This window comes from Petaurus breviceps, unplaced genomic scaffold (assembly GCF_028583685.1).
Source record: "Petaurus breviceps papuanus isolate PSGF00001 unplaced genomic scaffold, PetGlider_PUasm1.0 689, whole genome shotgun sequence".
Taxonomy (NCBI): Eukaryota; Metazoa; Chordata; class Mammalia; order Diprotodontia; family Petauridae; genus Petaurus; species Petaurus breviceps.
Window position 1 is genome coordinate 12,488,176 of NW_027186458.1, and position 22,394 is coordinate 12,510,569.

The following is a 22,394-nucleotide window of genomic DNA, read 5'->3' on the forward strand; positions in this document are numbered from 1 at the left end:
CCCCCCCCTCAGCCTACCTGGAGCCCCTGATGTTCCCCCCCCTCCTCAGCCTACCTGGAGCCCCCAGTGTCCCCCCCCCTTCCATCTACCTGCAGCCCTGTGGTTGTTTTCTTGCCCCTTGGCCCTAGGCATGGGGTTGGGGTAGATGGGCCTGGGGGCGTCTGCTCACCTGGTCTCCAAGGATGACCTGGAGCTATCAGGACAAATTGGGAAGGCTTTGGTCTCCACCATGGGCAATGAACCAAGCACCTGTCCTGGGTGCTTCCAAGCTTCCCTCTGGCTCCCAGTCCCCAGACCTGTCCCCCAGTTGTGCACTCCTCAGAGTGCCTTCCATGGAAAGAGTGCACCGGGGTCTTTTTCATCCAGTTTCATTGGCAGGAAATGAACCCAGGCCCTCCGGCTCAAGACCCAGCATTCTCTCCACTGTGTGTCCACTGAGCATGGGCCCCTGTCCCCCATTCCGGAGAGCATGAAATTGAGGCTAGGGAGGAGGAGGGGCTTGGCTAAGGTCCTCAAGGGTGCATCAGAGGCAGGAATCCAGGGCTCCACAGGAGGCTGGGTTGGTGAAAGGCATCTATGTAACTTGAGTCACATGGGAAGGGTCCAAGATTTACCAGCTGAGCTTTATCAGTACTGGCTCACTAAGAAAAGAAAGACCTAGAGGCAGTTCTGGGGTTAGAAAGCCCCTCTGACACATCTCTCCTCCAATCTCAACCCACCCAGGAAGGTCTCTTTCCAGGTGTTTCTTGGAGATCATTCTCTGGGATTTTGAGAGGAGGAGCCTGAGGTCATAGTGCTAGAATGCTCACAAACACATGTCCAGGGCCACTCCTTCCAACTCTCACCCTCTGGTGTCCCCAGGGGGCAAATACAGCTTACTCTTGGGGTTCTTGGGATAACCCTGAGCCTGTTCCTGCTCGTATTGGGACTCCTGAGTCTCCACTCAATTAGTTTCTGCAGCTAAGCATTTGTGAAGATGATAGTAACAATAGTAGTAAAGGGCATAAATGCATACACTTTGCTGATGTTATCTCATGTAATCCTCCCCACAACCCTGTAACTTAGATGCTCAGATTATCTTCATTCCACAGCTGAGGGAATGACCCACCCATGTTCATACAGCTGAAGCCAGATTTGGACCTGAGTCCTCCTGACTGGGTCACCTAGGGGGCAGCATGGATATTGTGCCGGGCTTGGAATCAGGAAGATCTAACCTCAGACCCTTCCTAGCTGTGTGACCCCGAGCAAGTCACTGAACCCTATTTGCCTCAGTTTCCTTGTCTGTAAAAGGAGCTTGAGAAGGCAATGGCCAGCCGCTCTGTCTCTACCAAGAGAATCCCCAGTGGGGTCAGAAGAGCAGGACACAACTGAAATAGCTGCACGACAACTTCATAGGGGTTGTGGGGAACCAATGAGATCGTATGCACAAGGTGCCACCTAAATGCACACTATTTCAGCCACTGCACCCTGCTGGCTTCTCTTAGTCGGGAGTGCTGGAAGCTGTGGGAAGCGCTGCTTCAGTCCACACTATTTCTGGCTCCAGTGGATGCCATTACTGTACAATTCAGCTCCAACCACTACTGGGACCTCTGGCTCTCCCAGCCTCACCGGTGAGCTGGGCACATCCCTCCATGGGCCTGAGAACCAGCATAGCTGTGTGCCCTCACCCAGCTCTCAGGGAGGCAGCTCCAACCTCCAGGGGCAAGAACCCCCATGTCACACACACACACTGAGTTCCAGTCCAGCAACCCTCAAGCCATCCATCCTTTGGGCTTCAAAGGGCCCGGCTTTAAGAGCTTGAAGGGCTCCAAGGCTTGGGGACACCCTGTATTTGGGAGGAGGGGACATGGAAGGACCCATTTCTTTGTAATCTAAACTCCAGTGGCGAGGGCTTCTTTTCCCCTAGAGATGGGTTCTGCAGCTTGTATATTGGTGATCACCTCGAAATGGCTCCAGGCTCTCGTCCCTATTGGGAGATCCAAGCACCCCCAGGCTTCGGTCCTGCCACCCCCATGAATCTCATGGAAGCCTGCGTACCCCAGCTTTGGCTCTGAGAGGCCAGCTGGCGTGGGTGCCCATCCCAGCCGCTGCTGACAAAGGCAGCTTGTTAGTCAATCCCTGTGTAAGAGGTAGTGTCTTCTGATGCTTGTCCTGCCTCTTCTCCCCCCTGCTCCCCACATATCTCACAGAGAAAAAGCTGCCTATTCACTCAAAAGAGCCATTCTCCCTGAGCTCCTTTGTGAGCCCGTGCCAGGCTGCTGCCCCTCGCCTTTGCCTGGCAACATGGCCCAGAGCCAGTGGTCACTGCAAGGCCAATGGTCTGAATCTGACCTGTGGTGAGTGATTCTCAGGAAGCCTAGAACAAGAGATTCCTGGGACCGTGGGACTGGAAAAGAAGTCGGGAGCATTGAGGACAAAGCCCCTCCTTTTACAGTGCAAGAAACTGAGGCCCAGAGAGGGGATGGGGCTTGCTCAGGATCACACATGTAGTGGGGGGTTGAGGCCAAATTTGAACCTGGGGCTTCTCTGCAAGGACAGTGCACATCCTGCTGAGGCATGCTATGTGTTATATCTTTCCTATTATTTTCCCAGAGGGACACTTTAATCCACAAGCCAGTCAGCGTAGACACTCCTCAGAGGTAAGGAAAGGGCTTTGGGCATCCTGAGGCTTAGACAGACTTGTGTTTTTAAACTGATGCAGTTTGGGGTTGCTGGGAACCCCGAAATATCAAGGTACAAGGCCTGAAACAAATTCACACACTCAAACCAGCTTCCGATCAAGTGACAAGGTTTCTGGTAACCCCCCAATAGAAGCGGGCAGGGTTCCTAGTGAGCCTGTGACTTAATTGGGGGAGGGGGCAGGGTCAGATATACAAAAAGGACTGTGAGAAGAATCTGGATGGGATTACAGAGTGATGGGTATATATCTGGGGTGGGCCAGATGCCTGCACTGGAAGTACCAGTGACCCTGGCTGCTGAAATCCATGGGAAATCCAGGGACTGGGCTCCTTCCTTGGCCTTTTCCTATTGGGGCTCCAGGTCTTGTCGCCTCTCTTAGTGGTGACCCTGCTGAGGCTATTTTTGACCCATTTGGCCCATCCCCCATTTGAAGAGAGTAAACTGTTGAGCAATTCCTTTAATCTTGAAAAAGGTCAGGCAACTCCAAAAGACTCAGGGGGTTGTCCTGGTGCCAGTTCTCTGTGCCATTACCCAGGTGGGCAAGCAAGAGCCACTGCTCACCAAGGGTTCTGGGGCACTCTGGGTGGGGAGTAGGAGCTGGGGTGGGGGCTCCAGGCCTCCACAAAGGCACTCAGCTCAGAGGATGGACTGAAGGGCTGGGGAAGGGAGGGAACTTCTGAACCTGGAATGGAGGAAACAGGCAAAAGGTCTGGGGCCTAGCCTTGCATTGGCACAGGAAGCAAGCCAACTGCCAGCAAAGGTTACCTGAACGGTGTGTCTAACTGACCTGTCTTTTTAAGGAGGTTTGACCTGGCTAGAATTTGGTGATTTCTCTCCTTGGACTTGCTCATTGTAGCTGGAGGGCACCGTACTGCACAGAATGCTGGGTCTGGAGTCAGAAAGACTCATCATCCTGAGTTCAAATCTGGCCTCCAACATTGACTAGCTGTGTGACTCTAAGCAAGTCACTTCACTCTGCTTGCCTCTGTTTCCTCATCTGTAAAAGGAACTGGAGAAGGAAATGGCAAAACACTCCAGTGTCTTTGCCAAGAAAGGCTCCAATGGGGTCACCAAGAGTTGGACATGATTGAACAACAAAATTAACAAAACCCCCATCATTTCCATATATAATCCTCCCCCTGCACGCTCCAATAAAAAAGAAAAAATAAAGCAGCAGGTCCGCAGGACGAAGGCCCTCGCCGCTGAGCCTGCCATTGTCTGTAGAGCCCTCCTGGCCACCAAGGGCCAGGATTCAGAACCAGAATCTCAGACTCCAGAGCCAGCACTCGGGATGCCAGCCATTTGTCAAGTCTGCTCTTGGTCCTCTCCCTCCAACCCATCACCAGCTCCAAGAGAGGTCACGGAGTCTCCGTGTGCAATCAGGGCTTCCTGAACCCCTCCCAGCCTCTGTCCTGCCACAGGATGCCCCTAGACCTTTCAGAATCCACACTCTTGGAATTCCACACTTAACCCACACCCACAATCCCACTCCCATCTCCTTTTCACTGTCTCTCTCACCCCAGCAGTAATCTCTCTGGGCACAGCTCAGGCCCTTGGTCCATGATCTATCCTCAACATACCTCACATGACACTACCAAGGACTGGCTCCCACGTCCACTCTATTGATGGGGTAATAGGCCTGGGCCCCTGAAAGGAAAAGACCATGTCTTTTTTTTTTTTTTTAAAGCAATAGGGGTTAAGTAACTTGCTCAAGGTTACACTGCCAGTTATTTCTGGGTGTGGTGCCTAAGTATCTGAGCCCGGATTTGTTCCCCAGATCATCCCGACACTGGAGCCGGTGCTCTTACTCGCTGAGCCACCTGACTGCCCCTAAGACCATGTCTTTTGGAAGCAGCCCAGTCTCTGGATATTCCCATGCACCCCATATCACTGACACTAAGGTATCTGGCCCACCCCAGCTGGCCTAGCTCACCTAATTAAACAACTTGACAGTCCTTTCCCTTTGCATCTGGCCCACCCCAAACTACTCACCCCCCCTCAATCCCATCCAGATCCCTTTGCTGTCCGTTTTATATATAAGCATCAGTCTCACCCACCTGTACCATTGGCATTAACAGTAAACCTTGTCATTTTGACTGGAAGAGGGTTTGAGTGTGTGAATTCATTCTAGGCGGATGCTTCCTTGTACCCTAACATTTTGGGGTTCCCAGCAATGTCAAAGCGTATCAGCCAGCTCCCTCACTTTAAGGGAGAGGAAACCAAGGATCCATTTGGAGAATCTTCATAATGCTCAGATGTGTCCGCATCATGAGGAGATGGCTCAAAAATCTCTCCAGGTCCTGTAGGAAAAAGTATACTACAAGTGCCTCAGTCACCCACAGCCTCCCCTTTACCCTTTTCAGCCTAAATGACCTCTGAGCTGTTTTATATCTCACCCCACATTCTCCTACCTCTGCATTTGCTCAGGATGACTTGTGTGCCGGAAGCACAGTCTTCTCAACTCTGCCTGCAGAAACACCTTTCACTGATCTCACTGATTTAACTGGACAGTATTATGTGGAGTCTCTGCATGAAGCTATAGGTAATTTGCATATTTCTGATTCTTGTAGCTAGAGGCATGATGGGAACTGAAAGGAATTTACTCAACTCAGACTAAATATCAGGGGGAGGAGTAAGGGATTTGTCACTTAGCAGGAATGAAGCCGTTAAAAATTTGGGCACCCAAGACTCCTTGCTCTGTTGGCTGGCTGCAGCAGCTTGGCTGGGAGACAGGACCTCAAAGCAAAAACCAGAGTTCAAATCTCCCCTCCACCATGCATTAGTTCTGTGACTCTGGGCAAGTCCCTTCACTTCTCAGCAGTCTAGAAGCTCTCTAAGACCAGCAGTTGCCTTGGGAGAGGGAGGTTCCTCACCTGGTAGTTCCCTGTTCCAAGAAAGTGACAGGCTTAGTCAGTCACCTCCCCATGCATGATCTGAAGGACTGTGTGTTGTGCTGGCTGACTGTGGCTGGTCATGGGCCTGCAATCAAAGAGCAAAAATAGCCCTGGGCATGGGAAGTGTCACAGAGAAGTGATACTCCCTTGGAGGAAGTAAATGCCAGCGGTCAAGGATATCTGCAGCAGATAGTAGCTTCTCAGAGAACTTGAGAAGCGACCAAAAATCCAGCAACTCTGTGAGATAGGCCTTTATGGCACCTTGAGTATAAAGTTAAGCAGAGAGTCAGCACAGGTTGCTAGGTGACTGAGGCAGGGGAGCCGCCAGAGTTGTGCTCATTAGGACACAGCCATAGGCACATGAGCCATGCAAGGAGAATGAGCCCTGCCTTTATTGGCAGTAAGCGTGAGAACCTGTTGTGGTCCTTTATGGACTGCAGATTTTGCCTTATGATTTGCTTTCTATTCTATTTAATTAAATACTTTTTGTCTTGAATTAATGTATTATCTGACTTGGTCTGGTATTATAACATACATTAGGAGCGGCTCAGAGCTATGGTTTTTAATATATAGTTACCTCAATAGTAAGCAGGCTAATCCTGCATATAGCTGAGGAGGGGCCCTGGCCTATCAAGAAACATTTTTAGTGCCAGCTGTGTGCAAGGCCCCAGCTGTAGTTCAGTCATGGAAGCTATGTATGGCCTGCCTTCCAATCCAATGAGGGGGAAAGGGGTTAAGACCTGAATCCTTGATTTTGTTGGTGGAAGCATCTCCCAGGTGAGGACCGTCCTTCTACCAATGCAGGCTGGCACCTCCTTCACAACTTATAGTCTTAGAGGGTTGTACAGGGAAAGTGACCTGCCTAGGATCATGCAGCCAGGGTGTGTCTCAGGCAGAACTTAGCCCCGGGGGCTTTGTGATTCCTAGGCCAGCTCTCTAGCCAATACTCCACCTTTCCCAGAAGAGTCAGACACCTGCCCCTTCCTTCTTACTTTCCCACTTGGATAACTATGGAAAACAAAGAATCTGTTCTCAGTACCTCATAGAGAAGGAGACGGGGTGGGACCGGAGCTTTCAGAAGCCAGCAGACACACTGGGCTACACACTAGTCTGAAGGGGATACCCCAAGAGGAGGGCACTCTGTAGTGATGATCTGGTGCCAGGGAAGGCCTGCTTGGTGCAGAGGGAGCCACTGGAGAGGCCTCCCCCTCCACTCTGTCCCTATTCCTGATGCTCAGGCCAGGGGCTGCCCAAATCACACTTCGCTCTCACATGGTGACAGGCATATCGCATTATACTCAGATACCACAAATCTTCTCCTCTGGTTTCTAGGTGAGGGGCTCCGAGAAAATCAGCAGGTGCCCTGGGCTTTTGTTGATTCTCAGAGTGTTTGATAACAAGATTATATACCCATCTGTGATACAAGAGGAAAGAAAGAGAACAGAGAAGAGGGTTTTGCAAAGTGCCAGACATGTTGGAAGAGGAGGAGATTGCTTTCAGAGATCTGGGAGGCTGGGGAAGGTTTCACGGGGGAATTGCAGAATCTGAGTGCTGGTAGGGGCCTCAGCAGCATCTAGTCCAAAGCATGCACCACAGGAATCCTTCTGCCTGAAGACCCCAGGACCCCTCTATGCAGCCCGTTGTACCTCAGGGCAGCTCTAACCCTGGTATCAAACAGAAACTGGTCTCCTTATGGCTGCCCTTCCCCACTCCTTATTCCTGGTTCTACCCTCTGGGGTCAAACGATACAGGCCTCATCCCCTCCACTCCGTGACATCTCTTAGGATACAGGTTTCTCTTTTCTCTGCCCGCCCTTTATTTGTCACGTACTCAAAGCCCTTCCTCATCCTGGGTGTCCAGGTTCTCAACGTCTTTGGTAGTCCTCAGTGCACAGAACTGAGAACCGCCCTCTCAAAGAGGCCAGGGGGTCCTATGCTTGTCTACCATACAAGGGGAAAGAAACAGGAGAAAAGAGAAGAGGGTCTTGCAGGAGGAAGAGATTGCTTCACGCCCGGATTCCCGGAGGCTGTCCTGCCTTGAAACGCAGCCCTAGACATAGGGATGTTAGGGAAATATTGAACAGCAGACTCAGAGGGTGCAGTGGGAGGAGATGCAGGTGCACATGGGGTATGTGTCCATGCTGACAACTTAACAATTAGCTTTCTTCAGCTACTTCATGGGAGCTGGCTCTGCTGCGCCCCTGCCCAGACCCCATGGCCCTTCTTACTTACCACATTGCCCACCTGATTCACGTGGAGCTTGTCATCCACTCGAACCCCCAAAGATTCCCAGAATTTCTGTCCGTCCATGCCTCTTCCATCTTCTGTTTGGGAAGTGGAGGTTTTATATCCAAGTGTCAGAGCTGACATTGATCCCTATTGATTTCCTCTTATTAGATTCAACCCTATGGACTATCTAGTCACTCCACATCCTTTTGGCTTCTGACCCTGCCAACCATCCCTCCCCATTTGGTGGAATTTACCAATCCAGTGAACACTTCACCCATGCTTGAGCCCCCACTGACGTTGAACCATTGACGAGTGCTCTCGTCTTCAGTCTGGCCAATCAATGAGATCTAAACCCTTGTATAAACGTGCTAATATTCGTAAAAGAAGTTAGGTTGTTTTTTTAATTCCCCCCTCTTGTTCTGGGTGCAAATCCTGCTATTGATACTGTCTGTGTGACAGCAAGCCAGTGTTCCCTGGTCTTCTGCTTCCCTCTCTGTAAAATGAGGAGGCTGGACTCAGCAGCGTCTTCCATCCCTCCCAGTCCTAGAGTATCCAGTGTGTGACCTTGGACAAGTCACTGGCTTTCTGAGCCTCGGTTTCCCCATCTGGGAGGCTGTGATCCTGGGCTAGTTTGAGCATCTGCTTGGCACCATCACCCTTTAGCTACCATCAGTTTTCTTGTGTGCTTAAAGCCTTTGCTCCCACTCTACCCTCCACCTCCCCCAGTAGATACCTTGTAGTGAGGGATCTAAGGATCCCAGAGCCAGAGACTGAGGAGACCTTCTGGAAAGCCATGGAGCCCCATGCCCTCAGTTTTCAGGAGAGGAAACTGAGGCACAGGGAGGAGAGGATTTTGATCACTGGAATCACCAGGTCACGGGGATGATGAGTCCCCAGCAAAGGGGGCAGCGGTGGGAGACCTGTTAATCCCAGAGCCCTGGGGGGTCGGGCTGCTTTTAGCCTCTTTGGGTCCTGGGGGGGGGGGGGTGCTTCCTTAGGTCTCTGGGGATAATGGAGCCAGAGGATAAGTGAGGGGGCCCAGCCTTCCGCGATGACGGAGTCTAGGGAGGCCTCAGAGTTCCCCCCAACCCTCAACGGACCTCCCCAGACCGACCCTGACTTGCCGGGCGGGGGGGAAGTCCGGACTTGGGGGGATTGTCGTGGGACGGTGTCTGCCCTGCCAAGGTGTGCTTCTAGGGCTCTGCCCAGCTGGGGCGGGGGACAGTCCTGGGGTTGGTGAGGCTCTGAGGACGACTGGGGGAGAAGGGGGTGCTGTCCAGGGGCTGTCTGGAGGGCTGGGAGGGGCCGGGCGGATAGGGAAGGTCCGGGGGCGGGGACAGTGAGGGGTCGGTCTGGTCCGGAGGCGGGAGGGGGACAGATTGGGGCGGTCTGGAGGTGGGGACAGTGGCGGGGCGGTCCTAGAGGGAGGGGCCGAGGGGGAGGAGTCAGGCCGATCAGGGTAGGGACAGTGGGGGAGGCGGTCCGATCCGGAGGCGGGAGGGGGAGGGACGGGGCCGATCCGGGAGGTCTGGAGGTGGAGAGAGTGGGGGGCGGTCCGCGGAGGGTTCGAGGGGGGGGGGCGGGACTCAGACTGGTCTTGGAGGCTGGGGCTCCTGCGAGTGCACGCGGAGGGGCTCACACTTACAGGCGGGCACACACAGGCGCTCACACTCACGCGGGCACACGCGCGCCTGCGCGCCCCGGGAACAATGCCCCCGGTGTCCCGGTCCGGGGCTCCACGGGGCGGGGGTCCTGGCTCGGCTCGGCTGATCCCGCTCTCCGGGGGAGGCAGCAGGTGAGTCTCAGGGCTTACGGGAGCGAGGGGAACTCCCAGCACTGGCGGGGAAACTGAGGCAGCTGCGGGCTCCTCACAGTGGGGATCGAGCTGCCCCAGAGCCTGGGGGAGGGAGCCGGGGCCATGGTAGCTGCAGAGATCAGCCGCAGTCCGAGCCCTGGAGGAGACCGGGGCCTCAGAGGCCAGCCCCTCATTTTAAGAAGGAAACTGAGGCCCAGGGAGAGCGGAAGAGAATTAAGGGGAGGGGCCGGGTCCGACGGCTGGGAAATGTGAGCAGCAGGATTTGAAATCAGGGATCCCTGGATCCAAGCCCGTCCGACTGCCTTTGCACCCCGCCCCTCCCTGAGCCTCAGTTTTCCCGTCTGAGTACTCTCCCATCTGTTCTGCAAACACTGAGCCCAGCCTGGGGTGTCCAGGGGCCCTTGCCCTGGAGAAGCTGGCCGAGCTCGGCCTCCAGGAGGAAGATTCACAAACCCATGTAATGAGAATAATGAAAAGAACCCAGGGGGGCCACATGGGAGTGTGGAGTCTGGAGCGCCAGGCCAGGTCTGACTGGGCAGGAAGGCTTCATGGAGGAAGCCGACCCCTGGAGGAGGGCTTTACTGGATGGGGAGAGGTTGGAGGACCGTGGGAGCCAAGCCATGGAGGTGGGAAACTATCTCTGGCTGCTCCATTTTGGCCGAGTAGGGAGGGAGTGGACCCAGGGGAAATAGCATGAGATAAGGTCTTCTGGGAGGGGGAAGCCCACACCCTGTATGCAACCTTTGACTCCCGGCAGTTGAGGGGGAGGGGCAGCCTCAGCAGGAATGCTGGAGACCCCTGGCTTCCTTTGCCTGGTGAGTGGGTCCTAGGAGGGTGGGAGGGAAGGCTTGTGGGAACAGTCCTCAGGTAGCTCCTTCCCTCCCATGCCTTCCTGACCACAGATCAGGAGCTTGTCCTGCTCTGTACTTCGGGTCAGCCCGATTTCACAGAGGAGGAAACAGACCTGAGAGGTTCAATGACTGGTCCCTGGTCTGGTAGCAATAAGCCACCAATGGCCTGCTACTGCTAGGGTCCTTGCCCCCAGACCTCAGTGGTCCAGACACATGCTTTTAGCTGCCAATACACCTTCTGGTGGGTTGGGTTTTTCCCTGAACCCCAGGGATTTGCCACAAGAGGTCTTGAGGATTTTTTGTTTATTTTCAGTGTGTGAATGGGGGGTGGGGATCCTGCTGGGTTAGATTGCAGGGGGTGGTCCATGGCATTCCTGCCTGGAGATTAGATTACCAGGCAGAAAAAAGCCTCTGCAGCCTCGTGGGACCATCATGACTTGACTTGCCCTTCCCCCAACCCCGGTGGCAGGCTGTCACTTCCTCCATAACTCACCCAGGACAGCTGGGGGGTGTGGAAAGGCAGACAGACACAGACACACACAGAACACTTCCCCCAGATGGGAGTTCTTTCCTAGTCAGACATGCCTAGCTTGGCCTGGCCTGGCCAGCAGGCTCTGACATTTCAGGCTGGGTTGGGTTGGCATTTTGGGCCTTGGGTACTTGGTTGGGTGCTGCCTGTCCTGGCCTCAGGACCATCCTTGTGTCCCTCTCACATGGGGATGGCCTGAGTGATTCCCACTGACTTCAGTAGCACCAGAAATATACCCTCCATAATGAAAGCCATTCTGCGGAAGTTGGCCCAGACCCCGATAACCCTTTATCAGAGCTGTAGACCTTAAGGGCTAATCTTACTCTGTAGCCTCCCTGGCTCCCTCCCACTACCAAGGGGGCCTTGCGAAATCCTGAGGCTGCCTCTCTCCTCAGAGGTATGGAATGTGGGCTGGCAAGGTGCCGGCCTTCACAGGTTAGCTGGAGCAGGGGAGGGTGAGCCCATAACCCAGGTTCTCCTGGGGAAGGCCATCAGGATTAGCAACTGAGGAATGGGACTTGTGAGGCCTCCCTTGTTACAGGGGAGGCAACTGAGGCACCAAGCCTACCAAGGTCGCCCAACAAGCAGATGTGTGAGGTTTCCTTGTCATCACAGGGCCCTGGGTGTCAGGAGAGTCTCCCAAGGAGGCAGGACCGAGCCTCAGGAGATCTGGGATTTGGGCAGAAAGCCTTCCTCTGGAGGACTTTCTTGGAGAAGAACCCAGGCTAGGTTAGGAAGGCAGCTGGTGGCATCCCTCTGTCTGCGTGTGTGTGCCCCCTGGGGAGGTGGTGTGCAGGCAACGGAGGAAGGCCCCAGAAAGCCTTCCTTTGCCAAGCCCTATGCTACTGGGAAAAATCATGACAGCGAGCATTTATGTTGTGCCTGCTGTGTGCTAAGCATGTCACGCATGGGAAGTCATCCAATCCCTACAGCCACACCAAGAGGAAGGTGCTATTATAATCTCCATTTTACAGATGAGGAAACAGGCAAAGAGGTCACATGCGTGCCTGGGGCCATATAGCTAGTATGTAAAGCATTTGAACTCAGGACTTTCTGATTCCAGGTCCAGAGCTGTATCTACTGCGGCGCCACCTAGCTGTAAATCAGAGGACAGGCTGGGTGACAAAAGCAGTTACCCAAGGCTGACCTTGTCATCCCCCCTGCCCCCAGGAGCTCTCTATCACATCTGGGATCTGAAATCTGCTCAGCATTCAAAACCCTTCTGGGACCTGTATCTCCCCCCAACCCCTTTCCTGTCTTTTTCCCCTCTGATCCCTCCCTGAGCTCTAGGATCCAGTGACACTGCCAGCACACTTCATCCTCCAACTCCATGCCTTTGCCCTGGCTGTGCCTGATGCCAGGAATGCCACCCTCATCTCCTTAGAGTCCCTGCCAGCAGAAGCCTTTCCCAGTCCTCCCTCCCCATGAGACTGAGTTTATCCCATGCCGGTCTTGTGGGGGTGTGACTGTTGGCAGGCTGTTTTGCCCAGTGGACTCTGTGTTCCATCAGGGCAGGGACTGTCTAATCCCCCCTTCCCCCCACACACACTCTTCATGCCCAGCCGACAGTAGTACCCTGACTTTAATCAACAGTCCCTAATCCATCCACTTCAGATTTAGCTTAGCTGGCCAGAGGATAGGGCCCTGGGTCCCCCAGGTGACCCTTGTGTTACAAGTAGCCAAGGCAAAGACTGGGCAGCGGCTGGCAGGGTGAGCAGGGCTGGCCTGAGAGCTGTCTGGTCCTCCCTCCCTGGGGCACTTGGGCTAGCCTGCAGACACCTCCTGGAGGCAGTTTGTCCACCTGCAAAGTGGGTCTTCTGGCAGCTGCCCTGCAGAGGTGCGCTGGCCCTTGGGCACCTGGGGGGATCGGGAGCTCCAGATGTCTGGCCCAGCTGGGCTCAGTGCCTACTGTGGGCTGGCAGGTGTGGGCTAAGAACTCCAAGGGACCTTCAAGGCCATCAGGTCCAACTCTCATTCGACAGAGAAGGAAACTGAGGCCCAGAGAGAGGAAGGGAGCTGCCTGTGGCCACACCCCGGATCCCAGAGATGAGATGGACCAGAGGGGCCACTGAGGCTAGGGAGGGAGCAGCTTTGAACCCAGTCCCTTTGATTAAGGCACAGCTGCAGGCTTCCTCCAGCTGTCCTTCAGGACCCATCTGCTTCCATGTTGGGGGTTAAGGGTCCCTGACCAGGTCTGTGTTTGACCTTCCTTTGCAGGGAGTGCATCAAGGGAGAGCACAGACACTAGTGGGGATGAACCTGGGCACCTCCTGCCCAAGATGCGCCAGGCTGCCCCTCTGCCCTCCGGGCTCCCGAAGATGTCTGTGTGCAATGAGTTTGTGGAGCACATCTGGAAGCCAGGCTCCTGCAAGAATTGCTTCTGCTTGCAGAGTGACCACCAGCTACAGCGGTCATCATCTGGTGTCCAGCCTGGGGCCCCCAGGAGGGGCCCCCCAGAAGAGGAGGGCTGCGGCTCCTCCCCCTGCACCAAGCCCACCATTGCAGTGAAACCCACCATGATGAGCTCAGAGAGCATGGACGGCTGGGCTGGGCTGGAGGTGGGCCCTGAGGCCCCACAGGTGAGGCCTAGCGTCATGGAGCAGGGCCCCACAGGGAGGCCTGGCCTCAGTGCACAGGGCCCAATGTGGGGGATGGCATCAGGGCACAGGGCCCCACAGGGGAGGCCTGGCATCAGGGAACCAGGGTCCCATGGGGGAAGGTCTGGCATCAAGGTGCCAGGGTCCCACGGGGGAGGTCTAGAGTCATGGTGCAGGGCCCCATGGGCAGAGGTCTGACATCAGGGTACAGAGCCCCACAGGGAGGCCTGGCACATGATGCAGGGTCCCACGGGGAGGCCCAGCATCAGGGCACAGGGCCCCACAGGAGAGGACTAGAGTCATGGTGCAGGGCCCCACAGGCGGAGGTCTGGCATTGTGGTGCAGGGCCCTACAGGGGAGGCCCAGCATCAGGGCACAGGGCCCAAGGGGAGGCCTGGCATCAGGGTACCAGGGCCCCATGGGGGAAGCCTAGCACAATGGTGCAAGGTCCCATGGGGGAAGGTCTGGCATCAGGGTGCAGGGCCCCACGGGGGAGGCCCAGTGTCACAGCACCAGGGCCTTCTGGCCCAAGCCCGGCATTCTACATCCAAGGAGATGAAGAAGCAGAGAGGGTGAAAGGCAGATGGCCTATATCCCAGAGCTACCCCAGAGCTGTGCTCTCCCTCTATAGGAGTCAGGGAAAGCTGGGTGGGAGCCATGTCCCAGACATTGTGGCTGTGGCCTTCTCTGCCTTCCTTCCGTGGGCCTGGGTTCCCACATCTGTGCAATGTGTGGGCTTAGCCTCACCAGCCCAGGGGTCCCCTCCACCTCTTGGCTCTCTGATTTCTCTGGAGGAGCTCCCTTCTGACTCTGCAGCTCCCCACCCTGGACCTGCCTCTCTGGCCTCTCCCACCTCTGGGGAGTCTGTCTGACTCCTGGGGGTGACGCCGCACCGTCCTTCACAGGAACAGTGTAGAGTGACTGGGAATTGTGGGGAGGGGTCCCTGCCCTGCCTACCCTGCCCCCGCAACCAGAGACATGGTTTTTATAGAGGCTAGCCCGACCTGTGCTTTCAGGACACAAGAGTTAGAAATGGACCCCATTACAGATGAGAAGACTGAGGCCCAGTTATCAGTCTTCTGCTAAACTTCTTCAGAAGTAAACTTGGCTTGTTGTCTCCCCCCAGCCCCTCAGTGGGGTAAAAGCAGGTCAAAGGGAAAGGGGAGGGGCTGACCTTGCCTCATTAGAGGCCACTTGGGGTGCCACAATGCACCGAGTGCTGAGCCTGGAGTCAGGAAGACCCGAGTTCAAATCCAGCCCCACACATTCACCAGCTTTGTCTGCCTCAGTGTCCCCGACTGCCCTCTCAGGGCTGTGGGTGAGGAATAGTATGCAGGAGGTGCCACATAAATGCTCAGTCTCTTCCCTTCTTCCTCTTCCCCCATCTATTTTGCTCTCTGCTCTAGAAAGGGAGGAGGCATGTGTGGCAGAATGGTCAGTGTGCTGCTTCTGGAGTCGCAAGTGCTGTGTTCAAATCTTGCCTCTGACTGGGCCCCCTGGGCAGGTCCCCTCATCTCCTTAGGCAGCCTCAGTCTCCTTTTGTGTCTAATGGCCAGTCTGGCCAGGGAGGTCCCTGCTGGCTGTGGGTCCTGATGGCCGGGCCAGGGTGGAGGCGGGCACTTGAGTGCCCCCACTTGGCAGAGGAGGATGCTTGAGGCTGAAGGTGGTGGGGAGGCTGGGGCCTGCTTCACCAGGGTCAGAGACTGGGGTGGGCCGGGCTGCGGGGGGCTGCTGTTCTCTCCTTCCTTGCCCATGAACATGAACAATTCCCTGCCTCCCTCACGATATCTCTGACCCTTGGACTTGCCCAGGTGCTCTGGAGGCCCACGCCCAGCAAGCTTCCCTTCTCGGAGCCCCGAGACACAGCGAGAGCCTTCCCTGGCAGCAGCCTCAGCCCTCACAGCCTCACCGCCGGCCCCTGCCTGGGTCTGCCCAGCCCGGCGAGGCCAGGGAACAAGGACAAAGGAGGCCACCAGGACGGTGCCACCCCTCCCTGTCAGGAATCGCCACCCACCGGCCACCAGAGCTTACACCAGAAACTGGCCGCCTTCTTGGAGAGGGCCGGGACCAGCAGCGTGCCCGGCACCAGAGGCCTGCCCGCTGCTCCCAGGGGCAAGGATCTGCAGCCCTCAGCCGTCAGGGACCTCGACGGGGGAGAGTACTGCTCCATCACCGATTGGTGTCCTGCCAGCACACCGGGCCTCAGAGGTGGGCACGGCAAGGTCAGACCTGGTCCTTGGGGTGCAGAGGAGACTGCCTCGGCCCGTGAGAAGGGCCGGGGCTCCGGCCTGAGCAGGGAACGTTGCTGTCAGGAGCCTCCAGAGAACAGCTGCCCCACCACCTTGGCCCAGAGAAGGCTTCCCCACGCCTTGGAGGCAGCTAGCCTTTCCGATGGACTGTCCAGTCCCTCTGCCGGGCACTCGGACAGTGACTACTGCTCCCTCTCAAGGCAGACTGAACTGAGGAGACCCCATGGCCCAGGCCCAAACGGGGGAAGCCCCAGCAAATCCCCTGGATCTCCAGCCCACTCCCCGGAATTCAGCACCCCAGAGCCCATCTATGCTGAGATCAGCAAGAGGAAGAAACCGTGCCCAGCCTCCTCTACCCTGCCGGGCACAAGCAAGCGGGCTGGGCACAGCCCGGGCCAGGACCCAGCAGGGGGAAGGCCCCAGCCCAGTGCGGCACCCCAAGTGGCTGCCCACATGGAGGATGAACAGCATCCCATCTACCTGAGTAGTCCTGACTCAGCAGGGGGCATGCAGTGGCCCTGTGGGCATATTGGGCCAGGCCTAGAAGACACCTCTGTGCCAACATTAGACACCAGTTCTCGGGAGCAGCTAATTCACAACTGCCTGCATGGCCCAAGGGGCGAGGACCTAGGAAGAAGATGCCCAGCCATCCCCCCCAAGGTGTGCAAGGGGAGCCCTGGGGGGGGTCCTGGGTCCCCAGAGGGCTCTCCCCTAGCCCAGCTCAAGGATGGCTACTGGAGCCAGCCAGCTGTCCCAGGCCCCACAGACACTTTGTCCTCTTCCTCCTCTTCCTCCTCCTCCTCCTCGTCCAGTGCCAGGGAGCTCAGCCAGTGCCTGATGCCAGCTCAGTCTTCCTCCTGGGACCAGAGAAGGCCCCGCTTCCAGGTGGGGGCCAGAAACTACCAGAGTAGAATAGAGGAGGAAGATGGGGAGGGGGAGCTGTCTTCAGGGCCAGCCAGCCTGGGAATGGCCCAAGAGATGGAGCCAGCCAGCTGCAGCCAACGCTCCCGGGTGGAGAGCATCTCTGAGCAGCCTAGCCGAGCCCAGGGACCAGCTGGGCCTGGCATGAGCAAGTCAGCCTCCTTCGCCTTTGAATTCCCCAAGGACCGGAGCGAAGCAGGGGCCTTCTCACCTCCACCTCCTCCTCCAAAGTCCAGGTAGGTGACAGTGGGGGGGCTTCAACCCCGGAGGGCACAGGATCCAGGCCCTTGTCTCCAGAGAGCCCCAAGGGTCTGACAGAGGCCCAGAGGGGAAGGGCTTTGTCACCCACCAGGCCCACAAGTAGGACTGGTGTCTGAGCCTAGGACTTCTTCCTCAAGATCCTGTGCCCTTGCCTCAGGCCGCACTGCCTCTAAGTACCTCTGGGCCTGGGTGGCCATTACTTGGTGGTTTCCTGACTTGCTGGGGTCCCAAACCTTCCCTGGTGGCTATCCCTGAACCTGGGCACTCATTCGACTCTAACTTAGCTTGTCTTCCTCAGGTGGGACAGGTAGGAGTGTGTGTGTGCATGTGTGTGCGTGTGTGTGAGTGTGCACACATGCGTGCATGGGGGGTGTTGGGGCATGTGTTGTATGTGTGAGTGCATGTGGGGGTGTCTTTCTACATGCCAGAACCTTCCACAAAATCCCTTGTTGTCCACTCTGGACCCCGTGTCTGAGGGCTCCCTCCCTACGTGCTCTTAGAGAGGAAAGAGTTCTCTGGTAAAGCTCTGGGAGCCAGGACACGAGGTCTAGGTCCAAATCCTGCCTCAGTCACAGCTCTCAGGGCGACAATGCCCTTCTCCTCCCAGACCTCAGTTTCCTCCTCTGTAAAATGGGAGAGTTGCCCTCGGTGGCTTCGAAGGTCCCTGCTCCAGCTGCCTTGCAGTGGGCTTCCCATGTATGGGCTCCTGAGGTATAGGGTATGGCACTCTCTGCCTTTGAAGGTTCGGGGCTGTCCGGGAGGCTTTCTCAGTCTCCTTTCCGTGTTTAGTACCCATGAGTGAGTGCTTCCTCCTGTGTCTGCCAGCTGGGCTTGGCCACCATGTGGATGGCAGCTGGTTGGCGGTCAGTCCCAGGGGTAGCTGGTCACTTTCCAGGGGTTGCTCCCTAGATAATGGCTGTGGAGCCAGGCTTGGGCAGGGTGGGCAGCCTGGGGGCGCTGTCCCTCTGGGGACTCTGTCAGGGCCTAAGGGAGGTGGTGGCTGTGGTCTGGTCCTTGGGGCCCTGGTGCCTGCTTCTCTCTTCTGAAGGTGCCCGCTGCCCCTTGGTCACCTGTGTGTGGCTGGCGACCTTTGCTCATGGGCCCAGGCCCCAAAACTTCCTAAATCACCTAATGCTTTGTGCCTTGGAGAAAAGGCCAAAGGGGGCCCTACGTGTTTGGGGCCAGGCTGGAGACCGGGATGTATAGACTGCTCACCAGCAACAGGGTTGCCAGCAAGTACCCAGTGAAAGTCCAGGGTCGACTTGTTCCTGTTCCATTGGACAGCATGCTTTTGGGGCGACATTTACACCACCAGGGGAGGAGCCCTGGAAATAGAGGGCAGAGAGAGCAGGGCCGAGGGGCTGGTGTTAGGGTCAGGAGAGACCTGGGTGGCATCCTGCCTGAGTGACCTTGGGTGAGTCCCTGGCCCTCCCAGGGCCAGCCGGAGATCTCAGCTCCTACCCCCAGGCCTTGGGGTCTGTAGGAGAGTGGGTGGGTCATGTGCTGTCAGTGCAATGCTCCCTGCCCGGCTCACCTCTCAGGGGATGATGGAGGACTGGGGTTACACATTCCTACCAACCTCATGAGGGTTGCCACCAACCTCCTGCTTTGCTCTGCAGCAAGGTAGGGCTTCTGCAGGCAGAGAAGATAAAGGCCCCTTTAAGCCTGCCCATGGCATTTTAATTCTGGGGAGAGTTTAGTTTGGGGTTTTTCCCAGAATGAGATAGTGTGCTGTTTCTTGTTTTGTTTTGTGTTTTGAAGGGGGGAAGGCAGGGTAAGTGGGGTTCAGTGCCTTGCCCAAGGTCACCCGGCTAGTTAAGTGTTAAATGTCTGAGGCCAGATTTGAACTTAGGTCCTCCTGACTACAGGGCCGGTGCTCTATTCACTGCGCCACCTAGCCGCCTCCCAAGTTCGCCCTCTGGGTGGCTGAACCGTTGGGCTTTCTCCAAGGAGAAGGGGCCTGCTTCAGAGCCTCACTGCTCAGCTAGGGCTTGGGGAGGGGCTGGGGGCCAGTGAGACTTTGCCATAACTGTGGTGCATCCCCTGTAATCAGGTCTTCTTCCCAACTGCTTTGTAAGGGAAGGGCTTTTATTATCCCCATTTTACAGATAGGACATGGTGTGTCAGAGAAGCTGTGACTTAGCCCAGGATCCAAAAGGCAGCATGTGTCTAGGAAGGTACTGGAAGTCAGGCCTTTCTGGCTTTAGGCCCCACCACCTTGAGGGTCACTGAATGGAAGGCCTGCTGGGACCAAGTTCGGCAAAACAACCCAGGGCAGGAGGAATGGATGTGGCCTCAGGGGGAGGCTAGAAAGGGGCCGTATGGGACAAATGAACTGGCTTGCTGTCCTATCCTCCGCCCTCTGTAGGGTCCAGCCTGGTTTGGTCCCATGAGAGTATTTCACTCCAGCAGCAGCCGCAGTTAAAGCTGACCAGAGTGAGAAGCCCAGCTTTGGAGACAGAATCGAAGTTGCCATAGAAACCTGAGTAGGGAAGTGCTCAGCTAGGACCTGAATGGGAGATCAGGTTTTGCTGGGCTCGGGTGTGGATGACCAGGCTTTCTCACAGGACTCCCCTCTGGATTTTATGTCTGGTGCTATGCAGGTCTGCCCAAGGCCCATCTCTGGCCATTAGGGCACTGCCAGCTTTCTCTGAAGTACTTCTGCCTGCAGTGGCATTGGCTTGAGGCAGGATAGTATAGGTCAGAATGCTGGACTTGGAGTCAGGAAGGCCTGGATTCAAATCCTGCCTCAGACGCTTGTTACCTGTGGATACCCGGCAGGACTCTTTTTTTTTTTTTTTGAGTCCTGAACCCCTTATGGTACTCTGGTAAAGGGAATAATGTTTTTAAATAACTGAAGGAAATTCTGAAATAGATTTCCCAGACCCCTAAGAATCTGCCTGGACCCCAGGCTGACTGGATGAATTCTGGCATTCCTTCCAATTTTCCATCTCTACTGAGAAGAAAGAGGGTCTTGGAACTTTCTCAGACTCTCCTCTGACCTCTCTCCTCTCACAGCAATGGTGAGGGAGAGGGCATGGCATCGTTGAGAGGCTGCAGGCCCAGGCTCCAAGTCTTAGAGCACATTGATTCGGCCGCTCTGGACCTGAATGCCAGCCAGCCTGTAGACTTGAGAGCAAGTGGGTCAGGGCCCTGATCATAGCTCTCTCCTATAACCCAGAACAGACCTGGGAACCATTCATGTACAAGGGTCCCTTGAGACATCCCAGGCCCTCAGGGCTGCAGGGCTGCCTTTCTCCCCTCCCACATCACCCTGTGCCTTGTGTGGCACACAGACAGACGCCTGTTGAACTCTCCAGAAAGGTTCCTTGCCAAAGGATGGGGCCATATTCCTCTGCTTTTTAGTGGGGATGATAGTTCCCCATGATCCAGCCATTGGGGTTCCCTGCCAGAAAAGGACACAAAGTCATCCTTGCACGAGCTGCTCTGGGTGAAGCCCAGCTGATTCTTGGCCATTGCTGTGTCCTCTATTCATTGCTTTCACAATCGGCTCCAGAGTTTACCAGGAATCCAAAGCTCGCTGGCCTGTCGTAGACATGCTTTCTCTCTCTTCTGGCAATTCCACCAGCCCTTCCCCTCCTCCCACCATCCTCTGTGGTGTTCCAAACAGCACGGGCAATGCCTGGGCCATTTTGTTGGCGAGTTCTTTCAGAGCCCAAGCATGTTGGCCTGGGCCGGGTGTTCCCCTATTCCTTCCCACCCAGCCCACTCTTGACCTTTGCAGTTTCTTCTTTTCCAGTTCAAGGACCTTTCTCTTAGTCTATTATTATGCTACTGTTTCCTCTGGCTGACCCGTGCATTTGACCAAGCACCCACACTTGTGGTGGCAGCTGAGTTTGGATGTGAGATGAGAGAGAGGCAGGAGCCATGGCAGAAATGGGGGCATTGGCCTGGGGGCAGAATGGGGCCGTAGGAAATGGGACAGTCACAGACAGAAGTGGGAGCTGCACAAAGGGTGGTGGGATGCATTGCTTGCCCGATTTCCCCTTCAGTGCTTCCAACCACAGATGAGAGACCTTTCTCCTTTCCCCTTCTACCACTGACACTGGGGGCTCAATAGCACCTCTGGTCCCTTTTCCAGACGGGCAGAGCCATGTAGACTGACCCCAGACCAGGGATCCCCTCTAGGACACTCCTGATGAGTGACCGGACAGCTCCAGCTTGGAGACCTCCAGGGATGGAGAGCCCCATACTGGAGAGCAGGGGTGATGGCTACCTTCTGGGGAGGCAGCTCCTCGGTCCCAGGCTGCTTGGCTTGGTCCTGGCAGGGAAGCCCCCCAGGCCCTTGCTTGGCTTTCCTAGTCTGGAGCTGAGCAGTTACCCTGCTTCTCCAGCTTTTTCCAGTTCTGCCCGCCATGTCAAACAAAGAAACTCTAGGCCTCCTTTTTGCACTTTGCAAGGCTCTTGGCCCACGGTTAGGCCCTTAGTAAATGTTTGCTGCTTCCAGATGACTTTCCCAGCCCCAGTGAGGGCTCTTCGGGCTAACCTCAGCTGACAGGATCCTCAGAGGCCCCCCAGGTACCCCTGTATGTACCATCCCTGGCTCTGGGTCTCTCCTAGCACAGACAGGCACAGTGGGCATCACCTCCAGGCCAGCCACAGTAGAGAAGGGGGTTATTTGTCTGAGAGGCCTTTTGGAAGACGTCACTGTGAGGAAGAAAGCCCTCTGTGTCCAGTGTCTGGCTGAATTCAGGGCTGTCTGCCAGTTGGAAAGGAAGTCTGGAGCCAGGTTAGGAGGGACGTCAACTTCAAGCTGGAAGGTCAGACCTGACCATTGAGGCAGTAGGGAGACTGCTGGGCAGAGGCATGAGGCGGGCAGGCCTGTGCTCTAGGGAAGGTTATCTTGGCAGTTATGCGGAGGATGACTTGGAGTGCCAAGGGACTGGCAGCAGACAGGCCCATTGAGGGGTTATCGCAGTCCTCTGGACAAGAGGAGGTAAAGGTGTAGACCTGTAAAGTGGCCATATGTGAGCAGAGAACAGGGGATGGAGGTGAAAAAAGATGCTTGGGGAGCCATCATCAGCAAAGTCTGGCAGCTGACCAGCTATGGGGGTGTAGTGTGGGGTGAAAGGGGGTGAGCAAGACAGACCGAGGTTATGGATGAACATCAGTGATGAAGAAGAAAGTATCTGTTTGGAAGGAGGGGGTAAACTGACCATGAGGAGAAGAGGAGGATGGTAAAGGTGGCAGCTGGAGCTGGTGGGAGGGCTCCTGGGGGGGGGGGAGGGAACAGGGGGCGGGCAGGGGGGAGGCGGAGAAGGAAAAGAAGAAAAACGAGGGGGGCCGAAGTGGGAACTGGGGAACGGGCCGCGCTAAAGCACCGGACGGAAGAGCGGCGTGGGAGGGAA

General features: G+C 56.0%; 2 protein-coding genes across 3 annotated transcripts in view; both read left to right on the top strand.

The window, feature by feature from the left end:
- Positions 1-22,394, top strand: part of LOC138174636 (BOLA class I histocompatibility antigen, alpha chain BL3-6-like) — a 451,117-nt gene that overhangs the window by 256,974 nt on the left and 171,749 nt on the right. The gene's annotated exons all lie outside the window — the stretch shown is intronic.
- The window catches only part of PRAG1 (PEAK1 related, kinase-activating pseudokinase 1), a 44,249-nt gene continuing 31,221 nt past the window's right edge, over positions 9,367-22,394 (top strand). For both annotated transcript variants that reach the window (XR_011171793.1, XM_069104985.1), the window contains exons 1-3: positions 9,367-9,596; positions 13,215-13,576; positions 15,406-17,000. Coding sequence is in view for 1 of the 2 variants with exons in the window: in XM_069104985.1 (XP_068961086.1) it covers positions 13,277-13,576; positions 15,406-17,000 (1,895 nt within the window). In the remaining variant the exon portion in view is untranslated. The remainder of the gene's footprint in view (positions 9,597-13,214; positions 13,577-15,405; positions 17,001-22,394) is intronic.